Here is a 27,383-nt window from a genome sequence, read left to right on the forward strand (position 1 = left end):
CTGTCGTTGGTTTCATCACTATCTAAAGGATAGAAGTCAGGCTGATTGACTGGATGCCGTCGACTCTGAGCCATTGGAGTTGGTTAAAGGGGTCCCACAAGGTTCTATACTTGGTCGATTACTGTTCACTCTCTACATAAACAATATCGGTGATGAGATGTGTCAAAATCATTTATATGCTGATGACACTCATGTACTCTATTGCTTCAACAGCTGACCAAGCATTATCACTATTGGAGACAGATTTTAAGATATTGCAAGGATATTTTATACATCTGAGACTTGTTTTAAATGCAAAGAAAACATTATGATTTTTAATAGGTTCAAAAAGTTGGTTGAAAATACACTTACGCTTAGATGGTTCTCAAATCAGGTCTCTGCATATAAATACTTACAGATATCGTTGGATGATAAACTGCCTTTTAAAATGCATATTGACGAACTTTGTAAAAGGCTAAAAATCAAGCTAGGCTTCCTCTATAGAAACAGGACATGTTTGTCATCTACAAATAGAAGACAAATTGTGCAAGCTACTTACGTCTCTTATAGATTATGGGGAAATTATTTACATGAATGCTACGGCATCAACACTTAAAAATCGCTGGATGCTACTTATAATTGCGCACTTAGGTTTATTACGGGTGCTAGCTACAGAACTCACCACTGTGTTTAATATCAATATGTGGGTTGGACTTCACTGTCCGTTAGACAAGAACAACATGCTCTCATGTTTGTCTATAAAGCACTTCTGAATGAGCTACCTCTTTATTTATCATCACTCATCAATATTAGAATTAGAATTCCTAAAACCAGGTCTCAAGCATGGATTACACTTGAGGCCCATGCGATTTCCACAGAGTTGGATATGGCTGCCTTTTCCTGTTATGCTCCTTGCCTATGGAATAGCCTGCAGACTAAACTTGAGACTCTTGTCCCCCTTGCTCATTTTAAATATTTATTGGAGCATTTTTATATTGCTTGTAACTGTTTCGGGTAATGCAAGTTCTTGTGCTGTTGGTAGAATAACCTGTGTGTAAATGTAATCTGTTGCTGTATTTTTTGTGTGTTATCTGTGATCGTTGTGTTTGTCTTGTTTAGTTTTTTAATCGTTGTACCTAAACTGTGTGTGTAAACATGTATACGCAGGGCCCAGCTGTAAAAGGGACCTTGGTCTCAGTCTGTGTTCCATGTTGAAATAAAGGTATAATAATAAATCACTGTTTTTCAGCCTGTGTTCGTAATGGCTGCTCAGTGAAACGACGTGTCCCGATTCGTCTTAGACGCTTGCTAAAAAACTTTAATGAGCAAACCTTCAAGAACTCTCCTCTGTCGAAGACACTTGGTCCTTATTATTTGATATTTTCAGCGGTATTGTTAACTTCTTGGTGACTGGGGGGCAGTATTGAGTAGCTTGGATGAATAAGGTGCCCAGAGTAAACTGCCTGCTACTCAGCCAGAAAAGCTAGAATATGCATATAATTAGTATATTTGGATAGAAACCTCTGACGTTTCTAAAACTGTTTGAATGATGTCCGAGTATAACAGAACTCATACGGCAGGCAAAAACCTGAGAAAAATCCAACCAGGAAGTGGGAAATCTGAGGTTTGTCGTTTTTCAACTCATTGACATTCCAATATACAGTGTATGTGGGGTCATTTTGCACTTCCTAAGGCTTCCACTAGATGTCAACCGTCTTTAGAACCTTGTTTGATGCTTCTACTGTGAAGTGGGGCCGAATGAGAGGGGATTGAGCCAGGTGTCTGGCAGATTGCCAAGTGCTCGTGACGTGCGGTCAAGTGAAAGTTAGTTTGCGTTCCATTGCTTTTCTACAGATAAAGGAATTCCCCAGATGGAACATTATTGAAGATTTATGTTAAAAACATCCTAAAGATTGATTCTATACTTAGTTTGACATGTTTCTACGACCTGTAATATAACTTTTTGGACTTTTCGTCCGACCTTTTTGGCTGGACTTGCACGCGCGTTTGGATTTGTTTATCAGTGAAAAAATTAACTTCATCGAACAAATCAAACATTTATTGTGGAACTAGGATTCCTGGGAGTGCATTCTGATGAAGATCAAAGGTAAGTGAATATTTATAATGCTATTTCTGACTTCTGTTTACTCCACAACATGGCGGATATCTCTTTGGCTCTTTTGGTCTCTGAGTGCCGTACTCAGATTATTGCATGGTATGCTTTTTCTGTAAAGTTTTTTTGAAATCTGACACAGCGGTTGCATTAAGGAGAAGTTTATCTAAAGTTCCATGTATAATAGTTGTATCTTTTATCAATGTTTATTATGAGTATTTCTGTGGCTCTCTGCAAAATCACCGGATGTTTTGGAACTACTGAACATAACGCACCAATGTTTACTGAGATTTTTGGATATAAATATGAACTTTATCAAACAAAACATACATGTATTGTGTAACATGAAGTCCTATGAGTGTCATATGATGAAGATCAAAGCTTAGTGATTCATTTATCTCCATTTCTGATTTTTGTGACTCCTCTCTTTGGCTGGAAAAATGGCTGTGTTTTTCTGTGACCTAACATAATCGTTTGTGGTGCTTTCACTGTAAAGCCTTTTCAAAATCAGACACTGTGGCTGGATTAATGTGAATTTTATCTTTAAAATGGTGTAAAATACTTGTATGCTTGAGGAATTTTAATCATGAGATTTGTTGTTTTGAATTTGGCGCCCTGCACTTTCACTGGCTGTTGGCGGGGTGGGACGCTACCGTCCCGAATATCCCAGAGGGGTTAACATACCCGCCCCCATAAAGAAAATGAGATTTAACAACAGGTTCAGCCCCTGGTTTGACCGTGATCTGGCACAGTTACTCCACCTCAAGAATTCCATTTGGCTTGGCACACACATACTCAGGCTGACTGGTTCTCGTTCAGGCAAATGAGAAATAAGTGCAAGTTCAGGCTATCCGATAGGCCAAAGTTAGTTACTTTACTGATTTCTGCTCTCGTAAAACCCTGGGTTTTCTGCACGTTAACACTAGAAGCTTATTACCTAAAATGGATCAATTGAATGTGTCGGTTCACAGCTTCAATCCAGATGTATTGGTCATTAAGGAGCAGTTCTCCCTCTGTGGGTCTAACCAAGAAGTTCTGGAAAAGAGTTAAAGACCTAGAGAATAAACACTCCTCACACCTTCCCATGTCCCTTAATGTGGTTGTTACTGACAAGAAGCACATGGCTGAACTCTTTAATCACCACTTCATTAACCTCGAGTGTAAGGGCAGTATTTTGTTTGAATGAAAAACGTACCCGAAGGAAACTGCCTATTTCTCAGGTCCAGAATATGCACATAATTGACAGATTAGGATAGAATACTCTAAAGTTTCCAAAGCTGTCAAAATATTGTCTGGGAGTATAACAGAACTGATATTGCAGGCGAAAACCTGAGGAAAATCCAACCCGGACGTGCTGTTTTTCCTGAAAGCTCTGTTCCATTGCCTGCCTTCGCTCCATTTAAAAAGGGATATCAACCAGATTCCTTTTCCTATGGCTTCCCTATGGTGTGAACAGTCTTTAGACATAGTTTCAGGCTTTTATTTTGAAAAATGAGCGAGAAAGATCACATCGCGTCATTGTATGGCTGGGTGCCAGCATCGTTTTGCATGCGCAACGGCTTGGAGCATACATTTTCTCGCTCTTGCCTATTGAAGAAGCTACAGCCCGGTTGAAATATTATCGATTATATTTTGTAAAAACAACCCGAGGATTGATTATAAAAAACGTTAGACATGTTTCTACGAACCTTACGGATACTATTTGGAATGTGTCTGCCCGGTCGTGACCGCTCGAGCCTGTGGATTTCTGAACATAACGCGCCAACCAAATGGAGGTATTTTGGATGAAAAATAATCTTTATGGAACAAAAGGAATATTTGTGTAACTGGGAGTCTCGTGAGTGCAAACATCCAAAGATCAAAAGCGATTCATTTTATTGCTTTGTGACCAATCTACTTGGCTGCAAGCTGTTTGTAATGTTTTGTCTGCTGCGAGAGATGTCCTTACATAAACGCTTGGTATGCTTTCACCGAAAACCTTTTTTGAAATCTGACACGCCAGGTGGATTAACAACAAGCGAAGCTGTGTTTTGCTATATTGTGATTTCATGAAAATGTAATCTTTTTTTGCAATTTAATTTGAATTTGGCGCTCTGCAATTCAGCGGATGTTGACGAAAATGATGCTGGTAGCGGGATGGATGCATCAAGAAGTTAAGTTAGGATTCCTATTTGACTAAGCCATGCCTCCTTGCCCATACAACATCTCATCTCCCACCCCTTCTAATGTGAATAGGCCCGATGCTCCTCCCTCTTTTCCCCATGCCCCGCTACAAAGTTTCTCCCTGCAGGCAGTCACTGAGTCCGAGGTGCTATAGGAGCTCCTTAAACTTGACCCCCAAAAAAACTCATCTGGGTCAGTCCTTTATTTAAAAAAGGGGGAGATCAAGCTGATCTTAACTGTTATAGGGCAATTTCTATTTTGCCCTGTTTATCAAAAGCGTTGTAAAAACTTGTAAGTTATCAACTGCCTGGCTTTTGATGTCTATAGTATTCTCTGGTATGCAATCTGGTTTCTGCTCAGGTTATGGATGTGTCACTAGAACCGTAAAGGTCCTCAATGATGTTACCATTGCCCTTGATCCTAAGCAATATTGTGCTGCTATTTTTATTGACTTGGCCAAAGATTGACCATTCCATTCTTGTGGGCCGGGTAAGTAGTGTTGGTGTCAGTGCAGTATATAAAGTAGAGGTCGACCGCTTAATCGGAATAGCAGATTAATTAGGGCCGATTTCAAGTTTTCATAACAATCGGAAATCGGTATTTTTGGGCACCGATTTGCCGATTAAAAAAAAATGTCATATAAAAAAAAAATGTAATACCTTTATTTAACTAGGCAAGTCAGTTAAGAACACATTCTTATTTTCAATGACGGCCTAGGAACGGTGGATTAACTGCCTTGTTCAGGGGTAGAACGACAGATTTTCACCTTGTCAGCTCGGGGGATCCAACCTGACAGTTAACTAGTCCAACGCAATAACGACCTGCCTCTCTTGTTGCGCTCCACAAGGAGACTGACTGTCTGTTATACGAATGCAGTAAGCCAAGGTAAGTTGCTAGCTATCATTAAACTTCTTATAAAAAACAATCAATCATAATCACTAGTTAACTACACATGGTTGATGATATTACTAGATATTATCTAGCGTGTCCTGCGTTGCATATAATCTGACTGAGCATACAAGTATCTAAGTATGACTGAGCGGTGGTAGGCAGAAGCAGGTGCGTAAACATTCATTCAAACAGAACTTTCGTGCGTTTTGCCAGCAGCTCTTCGTTGTGCCTCAAGCATTGCGCTGTTTATGACTTCAAGCCTATCAACTCCCGAGATGAGGCTGGTGTAACCGAAGTGAAATGGCTAGCTAGTTAGCGCACGCTAATAGCGTTTCAAACTTCACTCGCTCTGAGCCTTGGGGTGGTTGTTTCCCTTGTTGTCGTTGTGTTGCTGGTTCAAGCCCAGGGAGGAGCGAGGAGAGGGACGGAAGCTATACTGTTACACGGGAAATACTAAAGTACCTATAAGAACATCCAATAGTCAAAGGTTAATGAAATACAAATGGTATAGAGAGAAATAGTCCTATAATAACTACAACCTAAAACTTCTTACCTGGGAATATTGAAGTCTCATGTCATAAGGAACCACCAGCTTTCATATGTTCTCATGTTCTGAGCAAGGAACTGAAACGTTAGCTTTCTTACATAGCACATATTGCACTTTTACTTTCTTCTCCAACCCTTTGTTTTTGCATTATTTAAACCAAATTGAACATGTTTCATTATTTACTTGAGGCTAAATTGATTTAATTGCGGTATTAAGTTAAAATAAGTGTTCTTTCAGTATTGTTGTAATTGTCATATTACAAATAAATAAATCCAAATTGGCCGATTAAATCGGTATCGGCTTTTTTGGTCCTCCAATAATCGGTATCGGCGTTGAAAAATCATAATCGGTCGACGTCTAATATAAAGTCTGAAAAGCTGCTGTCTCAGCCACTGCCTGCCTGTCACCAAAGGAGTACCACTAGGCTAAATCCTAGGTCTGACACTCTTCTCAACAACATAGCTCAGGCAGTAGGAAGCTCTCATCCATTTATATGCGGATGATACAGTCATCCTCAGCTGGCCCCTCCCCGGTTTTGGTGTTAAAGGCTCTATAACAAAGCTTTCTTAGTATCCAACAAGCTTTCTCTATCCTTAATCTTTTTCTGAACTCCTTCAAAAACAAAAGTAATGTGGTTTGGTAAGATGAATGCCCCTGTCCCCACAGGTGTTATTACTACCGAGGGTTTAGAGCTTGAGGTAGTCACCTCATACAAGTACTTGGGAGTATGGCTAGACAGTACACGGTCCTTCTCTCAGCACATATCAAAGCTGCAGACTAAAGTTACATCTAGACTTGGTTTCCTCTATTGTAAATCGCTCCTCTTTCACCCCAGCTGCCAAAAGAACCCTGATTCAGATGACCATCCTACCCATACATCCAGCCATCAGATTTGCCACCAATGCTCCTTATAGGACACATCACTGCACTCTATAGTCCTCTGGAAACTGGTCATCGCTGTGTACCTGTCACAAGGCCCACTGGGTATGCTTATTTATAAAACCCTCTTAGGCCTCACTCCCAACTATCTAAGATACCTACTGAACCTCTCATTCTCCACATACAACACCTGTTCTGCCAGCCACTGTTTTAAAGGTCCCCAAAACACACATCCCTGGGTTGTTCGTCTTTTCAGTTCGCTGCAGCTAGCAACAAACACTCAAACTGGACAGTTCTCAATCTCTTCATTCAACAACTCAAAATTATGCACACTCGTACTGACAGTTGTTGCTGCTTTGTGTGATGTATTGTTGTCTCTACATTATTGCCCTTTGTGCCGTTATCTGTGCACAATAATGTTTGTACCATTGTCTCTCGTCCTTTTTTTTTTTAATATACCAGCCCCCGCAGGAGGCCTTTTGATAGGCCGTCATAGTAACTTAGAATTTGTTCTTAACGGACTTGCTTAGTTAGATAAACGGACAGACCTCTCCATCTTAGTTACTGATTATTAACATGTTTTGACCATGAATGTGTAACAGAGGGAGAGCGAATGAGCAAAAGTACCCAAACCAACAAGTTAGACAAACTTGTTGCTGCGATAGGTTCTCTCATCTGGTAGTGTCAGTCTTGACTGCATCAAATCGATGTAAAGCTAGCTAGCTACACTAGCCAGCTAAGTTAGTTAGCCAGCTAGCAAGGTTAATTGAGGCTATTTTGCTGAGCTCCCAGCATCCTTATCTACAACAACTTCATTCATTTAAACAGCCTACCTGTTGGTTGATTATTGTAGCCTACTCCTAACTTAGCCAACTTAATTCTGGAATTGTCATTCTATTTTGCATTGATTATAAATCTATATCAAGTCACTTGTTACACATGGTAGTGCAGCTTCGATTGACCGACAATAACAAGCGAGTAAGCTTGTTAGGCTTTTTATGTATTATTAATTATATATATATATTTTTTTTAAATGGGGTGCACCGATAGAAGCGGTCATAAAACGTATTTTATTACAATTTCTAATGTCATGGTCTATCCTTGTATGTAGCAATGCCACAGATGTTAATTTAAATTTAGACAACGCATACGAAATGATACCTTATTTTTTCTCAAAAATTAATATTCTGGGCCTCCCGAGTGGCGCAGTGGTCTAAGGCACTGCATCGCAGTGCTAGCTGTGCCACTAGAGATTCTGAGTTCGAGTCCAGGCTTTGTCGCAACCGGCCGCGACCCGGAGACCCATGGGGGCGGCGCACAATTGGTCCAGCGTCGTCCAGGTTAGGGGAGGTTTTGGCTGGAAGTGATGTCCTTGTCCCATCTTGCACTAGCGACTCATGTGGCGGGCCAGGCGCAGTGAACGCTGACAAGGTCACCAGGTGTACGGAGTTTCCTCCGACACATTGGTGCGGTTGGCTTCCGGGTTAAGTGGGCATCGTGTCAAGAAGCAGTGCGGCGTAGTTGGGTTGTGTTTTCGAAGGACACACGGCTCTCAAACCTCGCCGCTCCAGAGTCCGTACGGGAGATGCAGCAATGACACATTTTTCACATTTTTCTCCCCAATTTCGTGGTATCCAATTGGTGGTCAACCACCAATTGGATACCACGAAATTGGGGAGAAAAATATGATTAACTGCAAGAGTATTACTAACATCCGTTTGGATATTTGAATATTCTAATAAATGTGTATATCCCTAACTGTAAAGAGTGTGTGTCAGTGTCGCACAAAGTGTATTTTTGCACAACCAGTGAAGAGAATGACGAGACAGAAAGAGAGCGCGAGACTGAGCACAGCATGTGAAGTAATCAGTGATAACAGAACAATTCAGTCCATTCCCACTTTCCTTGAGAGCACAGAAGGTTAGAGGTCTCCTCTCCACCAAACAGTCAAAGCTGAGTGCTGGGGAGTGGGGACTGCTGCCTTTTCTTAAACCAAGGCACATTGTTATGCTCTGACATAAGGCTGGGAAGCAGTTAGTGAAAAGAGAGGTTAAGAGTGGAAAAAAAAGAGCAAGAGCTCATAATGCCTTCTTTTATGTCCCTTTCAGCTGAAGACAATCTAACACTATACATGGTTATGTTCATGCATCACAATTAGGCCTACTACAGCATGGCCATCCCATTCTGTCTACAACTATCAGTGCCAAAACTGGTTTGTCAATGAGAAGGCTGCCACACTATAATACTGCCCCGCCCTGACAATTGCACCACAAGGATCACCGCAAAACAACACACACAAGGAAATAGACAGTGTTATTCAGGGGGAAAGGTTAGTTCACTGATCAATCTGAAATCATCCTGAGTAAAAGGGAAATTGTACACAGACAGAGCCAGGAAAATGATGAGGAAGGTCTGTATCCTGTCTGATCCCATTCCCCCCACCCACCGACAGATCAGGTCAGCATCTCCTCTGCTTGAAAGCCCTATCGTGTATCTCACTCTCCCTGTCCCTGTGAAAGCCACTAATAATTTTTAAAAAGGATGGAGGTGCTAATCCTTGTACATGAAGAATGGGCAGGTGGTCAACCAAAGCAAAAATTAACAATGTCAATCCAAATTGAATTGACTTCTTTAAATATTTAACCATCCGCTCACTACAGAGTGGTTACTAGGGAACCAGACAGATGCTGATGTTATCAAGCACTGAAATTCATAGCTTACTGCAGGGAGCTCAAAGACCAGGAAATCCCCCAAAACAGTTTCCACTAGTTACCACAGCCACAAAGTCAAAATTGGCTGTATTTGAACAATTCTTAAAAACAAATTGAATTTTTGGTTTTAGGATTAGACATAATGTTAGTGTGGTTAAGGTTAGCGTTAAAAACTGTTTTTAAGAAGATAAAATGTAGAAATAAGCAGGGTTTATGACTATGTGGCTGCGGTAACTAGTGACAACTTGTTGTCTTGTTCATGAGTCATTTTTCATTGCAGTGGTCATACTATTTTTGATAGGCCAAACTGTTCGGTCGCTACACAATTTATTTTGTGAGAAGACCGATTTTCAGGATGTCTCATGGTCTGACTAACACCGCTCTAGCTCTGCCACCTTCCATCGCAGATGCAGAAGGGCGATATTGGCTATTGAGACGCAGCTCTTGCAAAAAACAGATCTCTAGTTTAATGAATGTAATCAGGCTCCGGTAGCATCAGCTTGAATTTCCATTCTGATCAAAGCTCTAATCAAATCTAGACACATTTATATGCTTTATAATGACACTTTTGGTTTGGAAGGGAAATACCGGGTTGCCTAGGAGAAAAGTGATTTATTCTCAGGATGGACATTTGTAAAATATTCAACCCTAGTCGGTGTGCACATGAAGTAGCCCTACATAATTTGGCACTGATTAGGGCCTCCCAGGTGGTCTAGGGCACTGCATCGCAGAGCTAGCTGTGCCACCAGAGACTCTGGGTTCGCGCCCAGGCTCTATCGCAGCCGGTCGCGACCGGGAGGTCCGTGGGGCGACGCACAATTGGCCTAGCGTCGTCCGGGTTGTCTCATCGCGCACCAGCGTCCTCTGTGGCGGGCCGGGCGCAGTGCACGCTAACCAAGGTCGTGGCTGGCTTCCGCGTTGGATGTGCGCTGTGTTAAGAAGCAGTGCTTCTGCTTGGTTGGGTTTCGGAGGACGCATGACTTTCGACCTTCGTCTCTCCCGAGCCCGTACGGGAGTTGTAGCGATGAGATAAGATAGTAACTACTAATAATTGGATAATACGAAATTGGGGAGAGAAAGGGGGTAAAAATTCAACAACAAAAAACTTGGCACTGATTAACCACATAGCCCATCAACATAAATGACCACTCTGGAGTGGAGTGGAGCCCCCCACCCCAGTGTCTGGCATTATGTTGTCCCAAGGCTTTTCTTTCTGTACTGTCGCCTCAATGCTCTCGATGCACTGGCAGACTGCCTTTTGTCACTCAGAACGCATAGAGAGACGCCACCTAAATCCTCTTCCCGTAACCAAATCCACAGTGTACCATTGTAATCAAATTCCAGCTACATTCCACTGCTTTTCTCAACAATGAGATAAGGTGCTGTTTTTTCACCATTCTCTGTTCCTGGGTGACCATGTGGTCTGTGCTCTGCTCTTTGTAAAATACCACGAGGGCACAATGTCAGCAGCACAGTTCAATGGAATGTTGTATTGTTTTCAAACTTGGGACTATGCGCTCAAGGGCCAAAAAGACTGTATCCTGCAAAATACAGACAGAGCCAGTGCAACAAGACAATCCACTGGAACTGAGCCACTTATTTCCCCAACTACAATGCATTCGGAAAGTATTCAGACCCCTCAACTTTTTCCACATTTTGTTACATTACAGCCTTATTCTCAAATGGATTAAGTTGTTTTCTCCCCTCGTCAATCTACACACAATACCCCATAATGACAAAGCAAAAACCATTTTTGTTTTGCACATTTCTTAAACACACTGAAATATCACATTTACCTAAGTATTCAGACCCTTTACTCAGTACTTTGAAGCACCTTTGGCAGCATCGAGTCTTCTTGGGTATGACGCTACAAGCTTATTACACCTGTATTTGGGAAGTTTCTCCCATTCAACCTGTTTTCACTTTGTCATTATTTGGGGATTGTGTGTAGATTGATTAAATAACAAAAAATTCTCAGCAATTTTAGAATAAGGCTGTAACCTAACAAAATGTGGAATAAGTCAAGAAGTCTGAATACTCTCCTAAGGCACCGTATCCATCTATGCTCGGACCAGACATTTCAACTATGTTTAAACTGCACAAATGTCAAATGAGGATGATGTACAGCAGCATTCACTATTTCACCTTGTTCTGGAAGGTCAGGATCTGGTACAGAACCTTACCAGGGACTAGCCTAAACTATAAGAATAAAGCGTCAACTGTTTCAAAGGAGGACATTTGTCTATGCATGTACTTATCCAACTTAATTCCCAGACTTGAGAAGGTCCAATCCCCAAACCCTATGAAGCTACTTAAATCAAGACAGGCTTTAGGCAGACAAACTCCTGTGCTGTGTGGCCTAGGTTAAGGTGAGAGGTTCTGTTGTTTTACATCCACCAAGACAATAAAATCCACTAAATGGGAAAGTCAAAACAAAAAGTGTGGGCAATAGTTGTGATGAAACAACCAGTTTTGAGCAGATGGATACACTGCCACAGAAATCATGCTGAATGGTGTGCTCATCAGATCAGTGCATGCTCCTGGCCACTTCCCAAATTAGTCGCATCTACAGACAGACAAACACACATTACATGACATCTTGGTCTCAAATCTCAACTAGGCCTGTGCAGTCCTGTCTGTCACAAACAATCTCACCCTGGTTCTGACATGGTCAGTCAGGTCCTCCTCCCAGTTTCTGCTGGAACTTCAGAGCAGGTTTGGAGCGCACACACACAGAACTGGGCAAAGGAAATGCAACTGGACAAAATACCATCACACTTGGCTTCCCAAAAATGAGGAGAGGTGGATACTGTTGGCAAGACATGAACACCTTTCCATGATGGGTCATGTTCACAGCACCAAAGGTACTTGTGCCTACTAACCCTAATCAAACAGACTAATGGTGTTGGGTGTGATAATACCAGCAAGAACTGGGTGTGATGCAAGAACTTGGAGCACATGTGCAGCTTTGTGTGATGATTTCTTGATACCTCCACAGGGCAGAAAATAATTGGTTCAATAAACATTGCTAATGTGTAGGCCTACTCCAAATCGTTATGAAAATCCTATTTAAAGTTGCAGAATTTTATTTCCCTGTAGAGGAGTCTCAGAAGATGTAAACCCTTCACCTTGATGATGTGGCCTCAGATAGCACCACCTTGCACAGACAGGACCTGACACAAACTCAAGAATGTGAGATGTGAACCGAGGTATGCAATCAGAGTTACCATCAGGCAGAAATGCTACCTGAAAATGTGCATGTTCTTGTTGTGTTCTCCCAAATTTCCTAAGGACGTTCATCTTGGAATCCATTTATACAAAATGTGGCTGGAGGGGGGTTCGAGGACTTATTTGCCAACCCCCACTCCCTCTCGCTGCATCCTCTGTAGCCTAACACGTCGGTGCATCTCACGCTTAATTTCCCTCTGTATTCTGACCCACTTCCTCTCCCAGACAAGCCTTGGGAGGTGAGGGGTAACTTCGGAGTTAACAGTGGTGCAGTCTGAGTGGCCAGCCAACCTGCCAGCCAGAGGTTTATGCGTCCTGACATCCAGACCAAACATGACCATGGTGTTAACATGTGCCCCTCAGGTCAGACTGACAGCTAGCTATGGCCAGTCCTCCACCCACAATGACTCACTCATTCTCCAATGGAAGGGAACTCCCAAGCTGCTTACACAAACACACGTCTTTGCAAATAGTTCTGGAGGGGGATCGAGGCTAATAATAGGCAAATCCTTCTGGTCTGAAAACCAAAATCCCTCAAATAAAATCAATGTTGTCATAGATCAAAATGCTATTTTTTAACAGCCTGAAAAGTCTAAGGCTGATCAAAGCTATGGCTGTTCAATCACAGTAACAGATATAAGTAGGTTAACATTATACAGGGCCATTCACGGTGACCCATCACCTCGGTTAGAGAGCAAAGCCATAGCTTAATGTTTATGGGCGATGTCAGATACAAAGAGGGACGCATAACGTCTTTATGGTCAGACTAAAATATTTGTGTACAATTACTTTTACCCAATCGATCCTCGAAATATAGCTGTGCCAGTAGTAGCGCAGCTGTGCTGACAATGTGCTTTTGTCTGGGAATTTGAGTCATTCCTAAATTAATTATAAATTCCTTTTTGCAAATGAGGTTATATCTGTGGACACAAAACTAATTTGATTGTGCTAAAAAATTGTTGGAAGCCTGCAGTCATCAGCAACACCCAGATGACATTGTAAAGCTGAATGAGCGCAGCTGTCTGAATCAATACTTTCCAGTTAACTAGCTAACGTTACCTCCCTAATATTATGTCGTTTTGACAGTTTGAGGCTAAATTACATTACCCCATCCTCGTTTTAACTGGAACCACAAGTCAGTTCGGTTCATCAGAAACGATTACATTGTCGTGGAATAATACCCTACCACAACTGGCTGCTGGACTGGTCATTCATTCCACATGGTGGATAGCTAGTTAGCTTATGGCTATCACAAGTACTAAAGGCAAAACAATTTAGCTATCTAACGAACTCATTGGCGTTGAAAACTTGTCAACCCCAATTAGCTGTAGCTTTCCTCACTGAATTCATGCAAGTGGTGCCTCGCTAACTAAAGCACAGACGGCACAGATTAATACAATAACCAAGTCGGAACTGTGTGTACAACATTATTAAAGATAAAGCAAAAAGACTTACCTTCCAGATCAAAGTACAAATATCCCTGACTGCTGAATTATCTAAAATAGGACTGTCGACGTTCACCCAATTGAATCCACCGCTAATGCCACTGACAACTCGCTTGTGCTCTCTTTCCCTCTGTCACTGCTGCACTGGACGCAACGCCCTCCCCTATCCCCATTCCCCGCCTCAGTTATGGCTTGGCCAGGCATGTTTGGAAAAGATGAGCAACAGCCAAGACCACCAATCACAATCACCGTTAGAGCAGTGTCAGGGAGCAAGACACATGCCTCCAACATGTAATTGTTAATGTGATAAATAGTGTGTTATAATGAATAACATAAAAAGGAAACCCAATTGTTTTTTTCTACATAATACCACATCTACTGTATATTGTTACAATGTGATAAATATGAATGCCTTGAAAATCTGAAACTTGATGAGCAATAAGCATTGACATAATCCCCCTCTCTTTCTTTTAATGACAGATGTGTACACCTTGAAGGCATGGGAGTGGTTGGTGCACTGTCCCTTATAAAACGTCATGTCCCAGTAGAAGTAGGCCCAAAATCTATTCTGACTGTACCTATGCAAATATCACCCAGGCTCAGTAAAAGGGCAAGAGGGCAGTGTACTGTATGTAGTGTGTTGCTTTAACTGCCTCCTCTAAAGCTGATGACAAATGTTGTTTAGAGGTATTTTAGCTAATTGATTAACTAGAACATGAATTGAGAACAAAATCTACCTCAGGAATTTGTTTATTCTGCTTGCCACAAGATGGCATCATTTTACAAATCCACATAAATAGCGGCTGTATCTGTCCAATCAGCCACCAAATGTTTCCCTAGCCTTGTTGCTTAGGCCCATGGTCGATTTGGAGGGGATTGGGATAAATCATATAACTAAATGAAAAACAACGTTTTGGACCTATAGATCAGAAAAGCCTGTGATTACCAAATACTTTCAGCATACACATTATTCAAAATACAAGTTTCTGATTCATGCATATCTGTTATCTTTCATTCATCCCCACTTACAGTTGTTACATAATGCACAATTCAGATGAAAACTTGTAAAGCTCATACCTTTTCTCACAGATGGTTTCCTCTCCAGTGTCTTCTCTGGGGATTTCTTGGGGGTGTCAAAAGCCGCCAACATTTGAGCCACATTCACAGACTGGGGTTGCTCTGAAACTCCATCAGGTTTAGCTTCCAATGGCTTTGACATATCCGGATGCTTCAGCTTTTCTTGTAGTAGAATGTTCTCCTTTAAGAGTTCAGAGACAGGCCTTGATTTAGGAGTATCCTGGTGTTTGCCACTCTCTGAGACAGTTTGGTCCTTGTCCTGGGTAGACTTTTCATCAAAGTGGACTGCAGTGTTGCTCTCTGTGACTTGCTCTGACACAAGCTCTGTTTTGAAAGTAACATCTTGAGACTGAAGCTTCTCATCTCTGTTCTGATTATCCATACTCTCTTGGCTTTCTTCTGATAGAGCACTCCCAGTTCCTACCAAGGTTGAGACAGCCTCTATCACTACAACTGGGATGTGTGTTATTTGAGGAGGGTCCTTCATGGTCTTAGCCTCCTTCATAGACTCAGCATGCAAGGCCTCTGAGGTGCATTGCCTGGGTGTTGGTGGAGGAATCTCAGTGACAGTGATAGCGCTTGGTGATTCATCAATGTTGTGCAAAGGCAGGGGCTCTGTGGTTTGATCGTCCTCTTTATTGCAGAATGGAGACTCAGTAGACTCAATGACGCCCTCATCAGACACTGAGGAAGATGCAGGTTTTTCTGTGATGACCTCACTCCTAGTGGAGGGCCTGCCTTTAACAGGCAGACTTGTCTGTGAAGTCTCTGGTGATGGGGTCTCAGCTGGGGGAGTATTTTTCATCGTCTTCCCCTCATTTTGGGGCGAGGCAGCTGTTGTTGCAAAGTCCTGCTCTGAAGCCTTACAGTCAGCCTCATCCATCAGTGATGACATTCCCGCTTCTCTATCAGTGACAGATCCAGTCTCCAGAGGTGGAGCTGGTGGACAGATGATATCTGTAGAGTCCTGAGTAGTTTTCCCTGCCTGGTCACTTTTTTCCAGGTTTTGTGGATGAATCTCCTCATGGCAGGGCTTAGTGTTAGCTTCTGCTCCAGGGGGTCTCTCTGTTGTACATACAGAGGATGATAACATTATGGTTTCCTCCTCAATATGGCATTGTAATCCAGGGTTATTTTGATCTGGAGCTGTCTTTGCAATATCAGCGGATGATTTTGGTGTTGTTTCCTTGGCAGCTGGGTTTGGTGTTGTTTCCTTGGCAGCTGGGTTTGGTGTTGTTTCCTTGGCAGCTGGGTTTGGTGTTGTTTCCTTGGCAGCAGGTTTTGGTGTTGTTTTCTTGAAAGCAGGTTTTGGTGTTGTTTTCTTGGCAGCAGGTTTTGGTGTTGTTTCCTTGGCAGCACGTTTTGGTGTTGTTTCCTTCACTGCAGGTTTTGGTGTTGGCACAGCCTCTGTCTCCACAGCCACTGGATGAAGCTTTGTCTCAGGTTGCAGCTGGTCATGGTCATCAGACTGGTCCCTTGACACAGAGACCACCTTTTTAACTTTGGAGAGATCTGGAGACGGCTCGTTTTTTTTTATTTTCAGAAACTTCTCCAAAATGGAGCTGGGCTCCTCTGTAAGCCCCATGGGCAAGGCTTCTTTGTCCCTATGAGTGGGAGGGTCAGTTGTAGGGGATCCTGCCCCTTCCAGCTCACTTTGTTTGTGATTATCATTCAGGTCAGGCTTAATGTCACACCCTGCCACCTCTGACACTTTATTTTCTTTCTCAATGTCACCTTTGTTTTCATGTCCATGTGGCTTTACCTGTCCCGTTGTTGGAGGGTCAGGATTCAAGGTACCACCCACGGCTAACAGAGACTTTCCCCCTTTTGTCTTTTTCAATGGTGATTGAAGTTCAGCCTTGTAGGGGTCTTTCAGCTCTCTCAAATCGCCTATTGCTCCATCAATGCACCTGGTGTCTCCATCCTCAACTGCCTTTGAGGGTTCATTTTTCATTTTCATTTCCTGGTCTTTCTGAACAGTCAACATAGTTCTTCCTCTCTCTTGAATGACGTCATCAGTAGTTTCAGTATTAGTCCCATCCTTGCCGACTTTCACAGAACCTTCCTTCTTGTATTCCATGGTGCTCTCACCCATTGAAACAGTGCCATCAGTTTTCTCCACAGCTGGATTATACATCTCACCAGTAACTTCCTCTGAAGCAGAACAGCAATTTTCTTCCTGGTTTTTCTGGTGTGGAGCTGTTCTTTCATCTCGATGGTCCATCTTGGCAGTTTTACCCTCCTTCTTCTTCTTCTCTCTCACTTTTTGGGTGGAATGTCTGAGTGTTCTGGCCTTCTCTTCACACTGTGTGTTACTCTCTGGCCTATGGCTTTTGTACTGATCCTGTTGAGTCAGTGGAGCAGTCCTGCCTCCCTCCTCTCTTCCCTCCTCTCCTCCAGCCCCTCCCTCTCTCACCTCCCCCTCCTTGAAAGGACTCACCCCTTTCTGAGTACTATGGTTTTTCTCTGCTGAAGGTGTTGTTGGCTCCATGCCTGGACCTTCATTCAGACTTTTAGCATCAGCTATCCCTGGGTCCTCCCCGGCTTTACCGGCCTCCTCACAGGGGCTTCCTCCCTCCATGGCACCACCTCTATCCCTGCCTGCTTCCCCTAGGTCGGGGCAGCGCCCCCTCTCCTCCGCCCCTCCACTGCTGGCATGTTCATCCCCATCCACCGTGTCTTGATTCTGCCCAATGCTAGTCTGTGGACAGAGACAAGCTGTTACCCTCCTCACTCTGAAGTAGCAGTCTACAATAATGCCATAGCTTTGGCATGCCAAAGCATTTATTTAACTGTAAACCCTGTGCTCTGCTCTCTCTCCATCCATCTCCTTTTTTTCTTTCAAAGCAGGGTGTATGATTATACCTGTCCCACTGAGAACTGGCAGAGATAGAAATATGAGCTGGAAACATGAGAAGTAGAGACAGGAAAAGGAGCAATGTAATCAGATATCAGGAACAGAGCCAGGTTAATTTACTGTGAAATAGCACAAATCTGATAATGTGTAGACACAGTGGATACATTATATACCACTAGTTCGTTATGGCACACAAAACAGGAGCCATTTACATGGTCTGGTCTCGCTAAGCATCTTATGACCACAACTGCTCTAAACCACATTGATTGTTCATGCTTTCACAATGTCAACCCTTAAAGGGTCAACTTAAGAAAAATACATTGGTGTCACAAGATTTCTCCTTCTGAGGATGATCATGTCAGCTTGTAGGACCTTAGCCAGGCATGACACATTCTGATGTATGTAAAAGTAGAGGTATGACATTAGTGAAGGAAATTGCACTAATAAAAAGGGTTAGGATAGATCATCCCAAATGAACACATGTAATAGTAAGTGGGTGACAGGCATGCAGGACATGGTCCTTTGATTCTAGTATTTGAGATGGCCAGAGTGAAGCCTGACTCCACAGCAGAAGAAGCAGAGGCACATACAGTTGAAGTCGGAAGTTTACATGCACCTTAGCCAAATACATTTAAACTCCGTTTTTCACAACCACTGACATTTAATCCTAGTAAAAATTCCCTGTCTTAGGTCAGTTGGGATCACCACTTTATTTTAAGAATGTGAAATGTCAAAATAATAGTAGAGAGAATTATTTATTTTAGCTTTAATTTCATTCATCACATTCCCAGTGGGTCAGAAGTTTACATACACTCAATTAGTATTTGGTAGCATTGCCTTTAAATTGTTTAACTTGGGTCAAACATTTTGGGGAGCCTTCCACAAGCTTCCCACAATAAGTTGGGTGAATTTTGGCCCATTCCTCCTGACAGAGCTGGTGTAACTGAGTCAGGTTTGTAGGCCTCCTTGCTTGCACACACTTTTTCTGTCCTGCCCACACATTTTCTATAGGATTGAGGTCAGGGCTTTGTGATGGCAACTCCAATTCCTTGACTTTGTTGTCCTTAAGCCATTTTCCACAACTTTGTAAGTATGCTTGGGGTCATTGTCCATTTGGAAGACCCATTTGCGACCAAGCTTTAACTTCCTGACAAGGTCCTTTGCTGTTGTTCTGGGATTGATTTGCACTTTTCACACCAAAGTACGTTCATCTCTAAGAGACAGAACGCATCTCCTTCCTGAGCGGTATGACGGTTGCGTGGTCCCATGGTGTTTATACTTGTGTACTATTGTTTGTACAGATGAACGTGGTACCTTCGGGCATTTGGAAATTGCTCCCAAGGATGAACCAGACTTGTGGAGGTCTATAATTTTTTTCTGAGGTCTTGACTAATTTCTTTTGATTTTCCCATGATGTCAAGCAAAGAGGCACTGAGTTTGAAGGTAGGCCTTGAAATACATCCACAGGTACACCTCCAATTAACTCAAATTATGTCAATTAGACTATCAGATACTTCTGATGCCTAACCGACTTAGCCTAACCGACTATAGCTTGTTATCAAGAAATGTGTGGAATGGTTGAAAAACAAGTTTTAATGACTTCAACCTAAGTGTATGTAAACGTCCGACTTCAACTGTAGACGATTTAAATTCTCTAGCCTGATAATAATCTCTTTCTCACTCTTTGGGAGTTTATGACGTTTTAATAAATTACATTTCTGGAGATTTCTTTGTCCATCTTTAGGTAACAAAATTGATTTCCCATCGTTTGGATTGAGAGGACATTGGATCGGGGAGTTATTTTTGTTTGGAGGAAACTCAATTTATCACCAGATGTTTGTTCTCAATAATAGTAGTTGATTGACCTACTCAAAATGAATGCCTCTGCAGGAAAATTTAAGGGATTACTCCCTGAGATGTTGACTCTGTCCAATACTATATATTTAATTTCTGAAAGCAGGATTTTCATCTAGTACATCTACTGGTTATATTGGACATTTAGCTTATTCCTTCATTATTTTATTTTTTTATCCATTGTTATTTAGGAGGCTGTTGTAGGGGCACTAGCAATGTCTGTCTATGGTTTTAGTTGCTTCAGTTGCCTAGTCAGTTGTACAACTGAATGCATTCAACTGAAATGTGTCTTATGCATTTAACCCAACCCCTCTGAATCAGAGAGGTGCGGGGGGCTGTCTTAATTGACATCCACGTCATCGACACCAGGGGAGCAGTTGTTGTTAGGGGTTAACCAGTGACCGTTTGGCGCTCTTAACCGCTAGGATACCTGTCGCCCCAATCATCTCATCGCTTCGCAAGCGATCTTAGCTTTCACTCGTGTTGCTGGTGAGTGTATCAGTTGGTCCTCAATGTTACAGAGCTACTTTTTTCACACTGAACTGCAGTGGTCATCAGAGAGAAAGATGAAGCACAATGGAAAGAGGTCTGGAACAAGAGTCTGTTTCCTGTCAGTGCCCCTACTCTACTTTCCCCGTCTATTAAAGCTGTGGCTGCTGCTTCCTTATCGTATGGCTGCTCTGAACATTTACCAGACAGCCAGAGACAAGACTGGGTGAGAACATGTTATCTAACAGCCGGTCACTGTGTAGAAATACAAACAAGTTGAAAACATGTTGAAATCTGTGCGTGCGTGTGTGTGTGTGTTTGCATGCAATTTGGAATGAAAATGTGAGAATTGACAGAACAATATGTATCAAAGTGTTACAATATGTTTACATTACATGGTATATACATGATATGTCACTCAACCCTGAGTCCATTGTTTGAGTAGTGTAGCTGAAATGAAGATAAAAAGTGTATCCTACCATTATTTTTCCTCTAGAGAGAGAGGTGAGGTTCCAAACTTAGGTTTCTACAGCATTGGTACATCAAGCTCACGGTGCAGTCACAGCTATGCTGAACTCTCTGGTAGACTGCATGAAATAAGAGAGAAAACTTTAAGGAGAATAAGGAGAAAACTTTCCTTTCCATCACACACCAGTCATGTGAAAACTGACTACTACAAAGGCTCACCCTAAAATCACCCTCAGCTCAGACTCCTGAGAGTCCTGCAGGCCCCATCAGCACCATGCTCACCGAGGAGGACCCCCTGCCTCAAGGCAGCTCATTCCTGGCTACAACTACACCATTGTCCTGCACCCTTCTGCCATAACGCACAAGGCAGATCACTTGATCGCCTTGTGCTCTGCTGCCCCAACTCAAACCAACAACAACAAGCCAGGAAGCACAAGCAAAAAAATTATTCCAGTCTTACAGTACCTGAATGAAGGCAGCATGCAGTAGGCTACACATTCTCAGCACTCTGATAAGATGACTGGAGAGGCAGCCAGGGTTAGGCCTGGCTCCTTACAGTTACTACAGTGATGGATATAGTTTTGATCTGTCCTGTGTTTGTGTAAAACCGCGACGGACACTGACTGATCAGTCATGTCTCCCAGCCGAATGCTCACCCAGGACTGACAGAGCACTCTTTGTTAGTTGGTTGGTTGGTTATGTCGAGTCCTCCCTCAACTGCACTAGCAATGGGAGGCTTATATTCCAGCCTTGTGATGTCAGACCCCATTTGCCTAATACAATAAGTGTCTCGTCAAGGTTTATCAATTAAGGCCAAGCTCCCAGTTTCTAATTTCCATACTGTGGTGAGATACACACCGCACAGTGACCTGTAAACTCTATAAATCCACAAATCCACCATGAAAAGCCTTACTCCTCATCAACTCATTCAAGATGTGTTTATGTTGAGTTCTAGAGCACCTTTCACTCAATTCTTTACAGTTGGAGCTGTTCATTACTAGACTAGGTCTGATATCCCCTTATCATGGTCAGGTACAGTACATCCAGAATGAATAAGGGATAACACAGCAGACTCAGATTGTTAGAGCATTGGGCCAGTAACCAAAAGGTTGCTGGATCGAATCCCCGAACTGACAAGGTAAAAATCTGTCGTTCTGCCCCTGAGCAAGGCAGTTAACCCACTGTTCCCCAGGCACAAAAGACGTGGATGTTGATTATGGCAGCCCCCTACACCTCTATGGTTAAATGCGGAAGACACATTTCAGTTGAATGCATTCAGATGTACAACTGACTAGGTATCCCCCTTTCCTTTTGACAGATCTTCTCAGAGTGCATAAGTCATTTTCACAGAGTAGGTTTTGATTGTGAACTCAAGCTGAGATTTTTTTTCAGAATTTCTAGTCTCCTAGGAAACAGCATGAGAGGTCTGGCTCAGCAGACAGTGAGGACCCACTGGGCGTGTGGAAATGTGGGTAATATTTGGTTGAGACATTGATCAATGAGATTTCAACCATTATTCACCCACTCGAAAAGACACCCAGAATGTTGTTGAATTCCCAATGTGTTATCATTATGCTTCAACCATCTAAAAGCACAACCAAATTCCAATGAAAAAACAAATGTCAGATTTTTGGTTTAGTCCTCATCTAAATGTGTTATCTTGGTTAAAATGGAGACGTGAATCCAGCATCTCAATTATTCATTTGTAGACAAACTGTAATTTTTGGTTAAAATGGAATTAAAACCGGACTAAGTCAGTGTAACAGATGGAACTCTCCAACCAAAAGATTTCCTTCAAATGTTCAAGCTAAATGAAAGAATAGTACTAAATCTAATATAAATCAAACATTAAATTAACTTTAAATAAAATTTGATTGGATTTAGTCCTATTGTTTAACTTAGATTTTTGGTTGAGATGGAGATGTGAATCTGACATATTAAGGATTAACTTGAAGAATACATTTGAAAGCCTATATGTATTGTCTATGTTAAATTCAACCACGTGTTGAATTGAAGCAATAGCTGTTGATAATTTTGCAAATGCTATAGACCTCGCCAGCTTTTAGTCCTAAAACCCCAAAATTAGTTACCTCTGGTTCATTCAGCGATCCCTATGGGAAAAATGAATGGGGAAAGAAATGGGTTTTGGAATAAACGCAGAAAATAAGGTCTGAGGTTAACACAGGCTTAGCATACCTTAAGTTTTGTTCTATGAGATAATAGTATTCCGTTAACATAATCTTCAGGAATTATTAAGCCTTTGTACTTTTTTTTTTATAACAAATTCTTCCAAATTCACAAAAAGTGACAAAAAGTGACGCTTGATTTGTTCTTTAACTGACTTGCCTTGTTAAATAAAGGTTAAATAAATAAATACAATTAAAATAAATAAATAGGCTTTGTCCAACGAGCCATGGCAGAGTTAGTGCCTACAAAAAGACGCCATTACTATTTCTCTCTATATACTGTAGGCCAAAAGAGTATCATTGATGATATATGACTTATAACGTATGGTTACATTTCATTTGCTCTGTTAAAGCTACTCTTTGGAATGACTTCGATAATAACAGTGTATATACAGTGCCAGTCAAAAGTTTGGACACACCTACTCATTCAAGGGATTTTCTTTATTTTTGCTATTTTCTACATTGTAGAATAATAGTGAATACATCAAAACTAATAACACATTGAATAATGTGGTAACCAAAAAAGTGTTAAACAAATCAAAATATATCTTATAGTTGAGATTCTATAAAGTAGCCACCCTTTGCGTTGATTACAGCTTTGCGCACTCTTGGCTTCACCTGGAATGCTTTTCCAACAGTATTGAAGGAGTGCCAACATATACCGAGCACTTGTTGGCTGCTTTTCCTTCACTCTGCAGTCCAACTCATCCCAAACCATCTCAATTGGGTTGAGGTCAGGTGATTGTGGAGGCCAGGTCATCTGATGCAACACTCCATCACTCTCCTTCTTGGTCAAGTAGCCCCTCTGAAAGACTCTTGGAATCTGTGTGTGTAGCTGGACAGGTCGAATGACTGACAATAGTGAAGGTGAACAGGGCCACGGGTCAGGTGACAGAGGAATGGAGGAAACAGAGGCAGGAATTCCTTTAACCACAAAGTGGTATATTTACTGGGTAGTTTTTTGTGTGCTGCATAGCAAAGAAAACAGAATAACATGTATCAAATCATATTCATAATTACAAAAGTCAAATCATATTAACAATCATTCTCATTGACATTATGAAGTAATTAAGCAAGTCAGTTCAATATGAAGCATGATTGAGTCATTTAGGATCATAACCGTTCACCACAATCATGACAATGATTATGCAAATAAATTGATCAGTTATAAATTATTACATCTATAATCTCAATCAGTTTGATCTCAGGATGATCAATTTAGCAAATATGAATTAAGTTTCATATTTCCAGGTTTGTCTTGATATGTATATTTAATTTTGTTACATTTTAATCATATATCAATGCCACAATTGTCCAGTGATGATCTGTAGGGCCGACATCATTGTCCAAACCGCGCTCCTCTGTATTAACTATAAACAATAACTGATGGCCCACTCTCGCCAAGCACAACAAATAGTTCAGATGAAAGATAACAGATTCGGTGGATTTACAATTTGTGGACGCACACAATGTCTGTATTAGACAGAGTTGGGGGAGGGAGGGAGGCAGCGAGGTCGGGCTGAGGCGATATCCTCCTTTTAATGAGTTGAGACCTGTCGGACATTTCCACCCGACCTAATTAAAGCGCTCTGGCCCAGTTGCGCAAGCGGCCATAAATGTATGGCCGATTCCACCAACTCCATGGGCCTTTTCAACACCCTCGGTTTTCAAATAATGTAGCGGGCTTGGGCTGATACACGATAGCAACCAAAGCCCATGTAAATCAGTTTATAACATTCCATCATTGGTTAATCTGAGAGTTCCTCATACTGACATTGGCTGTGGCCTTGGGGCCTATGGTGCCAACTTTAGAAAAGTAATTTCAATTTCTACTCTTTCCTCTATTACTAATAGGGATATAGACCAAATGGGACAGTTCTATGCAATCTTATAGCCGTACCAACTTTATCAATATCAACCATCAGACAGGGCCTTCAGCTACCAACTGAAGGTAGCTTGTTCGTGTTGGAAACTCCATGAGACTTTAAAAATCGTAAAGGACTTGGGTTGATGCATCTGAACATAAGGGGCTTACTTCCTAAACTGGATTACATCAAGATCTGGACGAAGTAGACAAATCTAAACATTCTGGTATTGACTGAAACGTGGATCTCTGGGGACATTGTGGACTTAATATTGAGGGTTATAATGTGTTCAGAGATGATAGACAGGGTAGAGATGGTAGAGTGGCCATTCTCATTAAAAATAATTGATCTGTCTCTTTACTGAAATCCATTTTCCTTACCAAAAAATGTGAGCTACTATCTTTAAGCCTTTGTTAACTAGTTTGTTGCCTTTTACTAAATCAGAGTTATTATCCTGTGTGACCTATATTATGATTGGGAAATGCAGGCTTCAGACAATATCAAAGACATGTCATGATCTAAACCTAACCCAGCTGGTGACTAACCTTAAAGATCATTCAAAGTCAACTCTAATCAATCTTATTTTAATGAATACACCAGAGAAATATGTTCCTACTGGTGTCTTCGCCCCAAGATATTTGTATCCATTGCCCAGTTGTTTGTGATAGAGATGTGAAAATACATACAGTACCAGTCAAAGGTTTGGACACACCTACTCATTTGGGCTACAATTTCTGAGGTTGGTAACCCTAATGAACTTATCCTCTGCAGCAGAGGTAATTTAAAGTAATGATAGACTGTCTTGTCTTTTTGCTTATTTGAGCTGTACTTGCCATAATATGGACTTGGTCTTTTACCAAATAGGGCTATCTTCTGTATACCACCCCTACCTTGTCACAACATGCTGAAATGCATTAAGAAGGAAAGAAATTCCACAAATTAACTTTTAACAAGGCACACATGTTAATTGAAATGCATTCCAGGTGACTACCTCATGAAGCTGGTTGAGAGAATGCCAAGAGTGTGCAAAGCTGTCAGCAAGGGAAAGGGTGGCTACTTTGAAGAATCTCAAATATAAAATATATGTTGATATTTTTAACACTTTTTTGGTTACTACATGATTCCATGTGTTATTTCATAGGTTTAATGTCTTTACTATTATTCTACAATGTAGAAAATAGTGAAAATAAAGATAAACCCTTGAATGAGTAGGTGTGTCCAAGCTAAGCCTTGTGTTTCACACAGAGGAACTTGAAAAACTTCAGTGAACAGGCTTTTTAACACAATATTTATTTTTGTGACTGATTGTATTTCAGCTATCCCTGAGCCTGATATAGGTTTCAGCCTTTTTGCATACCATTGTGGATAATCATGCTCCCTTAATTAAATAAATTAAGGGTTAAAGGTATTTAGAATGCCTGTTACACTCCGGAATTATCCGAAGTCATTCATAAAAGAGATGATGATGCTTTGCCAGGAAGGCAATTTGAACATCTACTTTTAAAAATCCACCTTTCTAAAAACAAGTCTCTCAACGTTGCCGCCTGCTATAGACCACCCTCTGCCCCCAGCTGTGCTCTGGACACCATATGTGAACTGATTGCCCCCCATCTATCTTCAGAGCTCGTGCTGCATGGCGACCTAAACTGGAACATGCTTAACACCCCAGCCATCCTACAATCTAAGCTTGATGCCCTCAATCTCACACAAATTATCAATGAACCTACCAGGTACCACCCCAAAGCCGTAAACATGGGCACCCTCATAGAAATCACCATAACCAACTTGCCCTCTAAATACACCTCTGCTGTTTTCAACCAAGATCTCAGCGATCACTGCCTCATTGCCTGCATCCTTAATGGGTCAGCGGTCAAACGACCTCCACTCATCACTGTCATTCGCTCCCTGAAACACTTCTGCGAGCAGGCCTTTCTAATCGACCTGGCCGGGGTATCCTGGAAGGATATTGATCTCATCCGGTCAGTAGAGGATGCCTGGTTATTCTTTAAAAATGCCTTCCTCACCATCTTAAATAAGCATGCCCCATTCAAGAAATGTAGAACCAGGAACAGATATAGCCCTTGGTTCTCTCCAGACCTGACTGCCCTTAACCAACACAAAAACATCATATGGTTCTGCATTAGCATCGAACAGCCCCCGTGATATGCAACTTTTCAGGGAAGCTAGAAACCAATATACACAGGTAGTTAGAAATGGCTAGGTTTTTCAAGCTGAAATTTGCTTCCTGCAATACAAACTCAAAAAAGTTCTGGGACACTGTAAAGTCCATGGAGAATAAGAACACCTCCTCCCAGCTGCCCACTGCACTGAAGACAGGAAACACTGTCACCACCGATAAATCCACTATAATTGAGAATTTCAATAAGCGTTTTTCAACGGCTGGCCATGCTTTCCACCTGGCTACCCCTACCCCAGTCAACAGCAATGCACCCGCCACAGCAACTCGCCCAAGCCTTCCCCATTTCTCCTTCTCCCAAATCCAGTCAGCTGATGTTCTGAGAGAGCTGCAAAATCTGGACCCTTACAAATCAGCCGCGCTAGACAATCTGGACCTTTCTTTCTAAAAAATGATCTGCCGAAATTGTTGCAACCCCTATTACTAGCCTGTTC

At 41.8% G+C, this 27,383-nt stretch overlaps 1 protein-coding gene across 2 annotated transcripts in view; it reads right to left on the reverse strand.

The window, feature by feature from the left end:
- The window catches only part of coro1ca (coronin 1Ca), a 63,191-nt gene extending 42,374 nt beyond the window's left edge, over positions 1-20,817 (reverse strand). Inside the window, exons 1-2 of one of the 2 annotated variants that reach the window (XM_090190811.1) lie at positions 20,713-20,817; positions 15,034-17,734 (exon numbers count right to left, since the gene is read on the reverse strand). In XM_090190811.1, the coding sequence (XP_090046937.1) occupies positions 15,034-17,734; positions 20,713-20,715 (2,704 nt within the window). In that variant the 5' untranslated portion in view covers positions 20,716-20,817. Of the gene's footprint in view, positions 1-13,966; positions 14,146-15,033; positions 17,735-20,712 lie in introns of those variants that run through there. The other variant, XM_021621682.3, reaches the window with a different exon arrangement.
- Positions 20,818-27,383: the final 6,566 nt, after the last annotated feature.

This window comes from Oncorhynchus mykiss, chromosome 11 (genome assembly GCF_057628025.1).
Source record: "Oncorhynchus mykiss isolate SJ-2025 chromosome 11, ASM5762802v1, whole genome shotgun sequence".
Classification (NCBI taxonomy): Eukaryota; Metazoa; Chordata; class Actinopteri; order Salmoniformes; family Salmonidae; genus Oncorhynchus; species Oncorhynchus mykiss.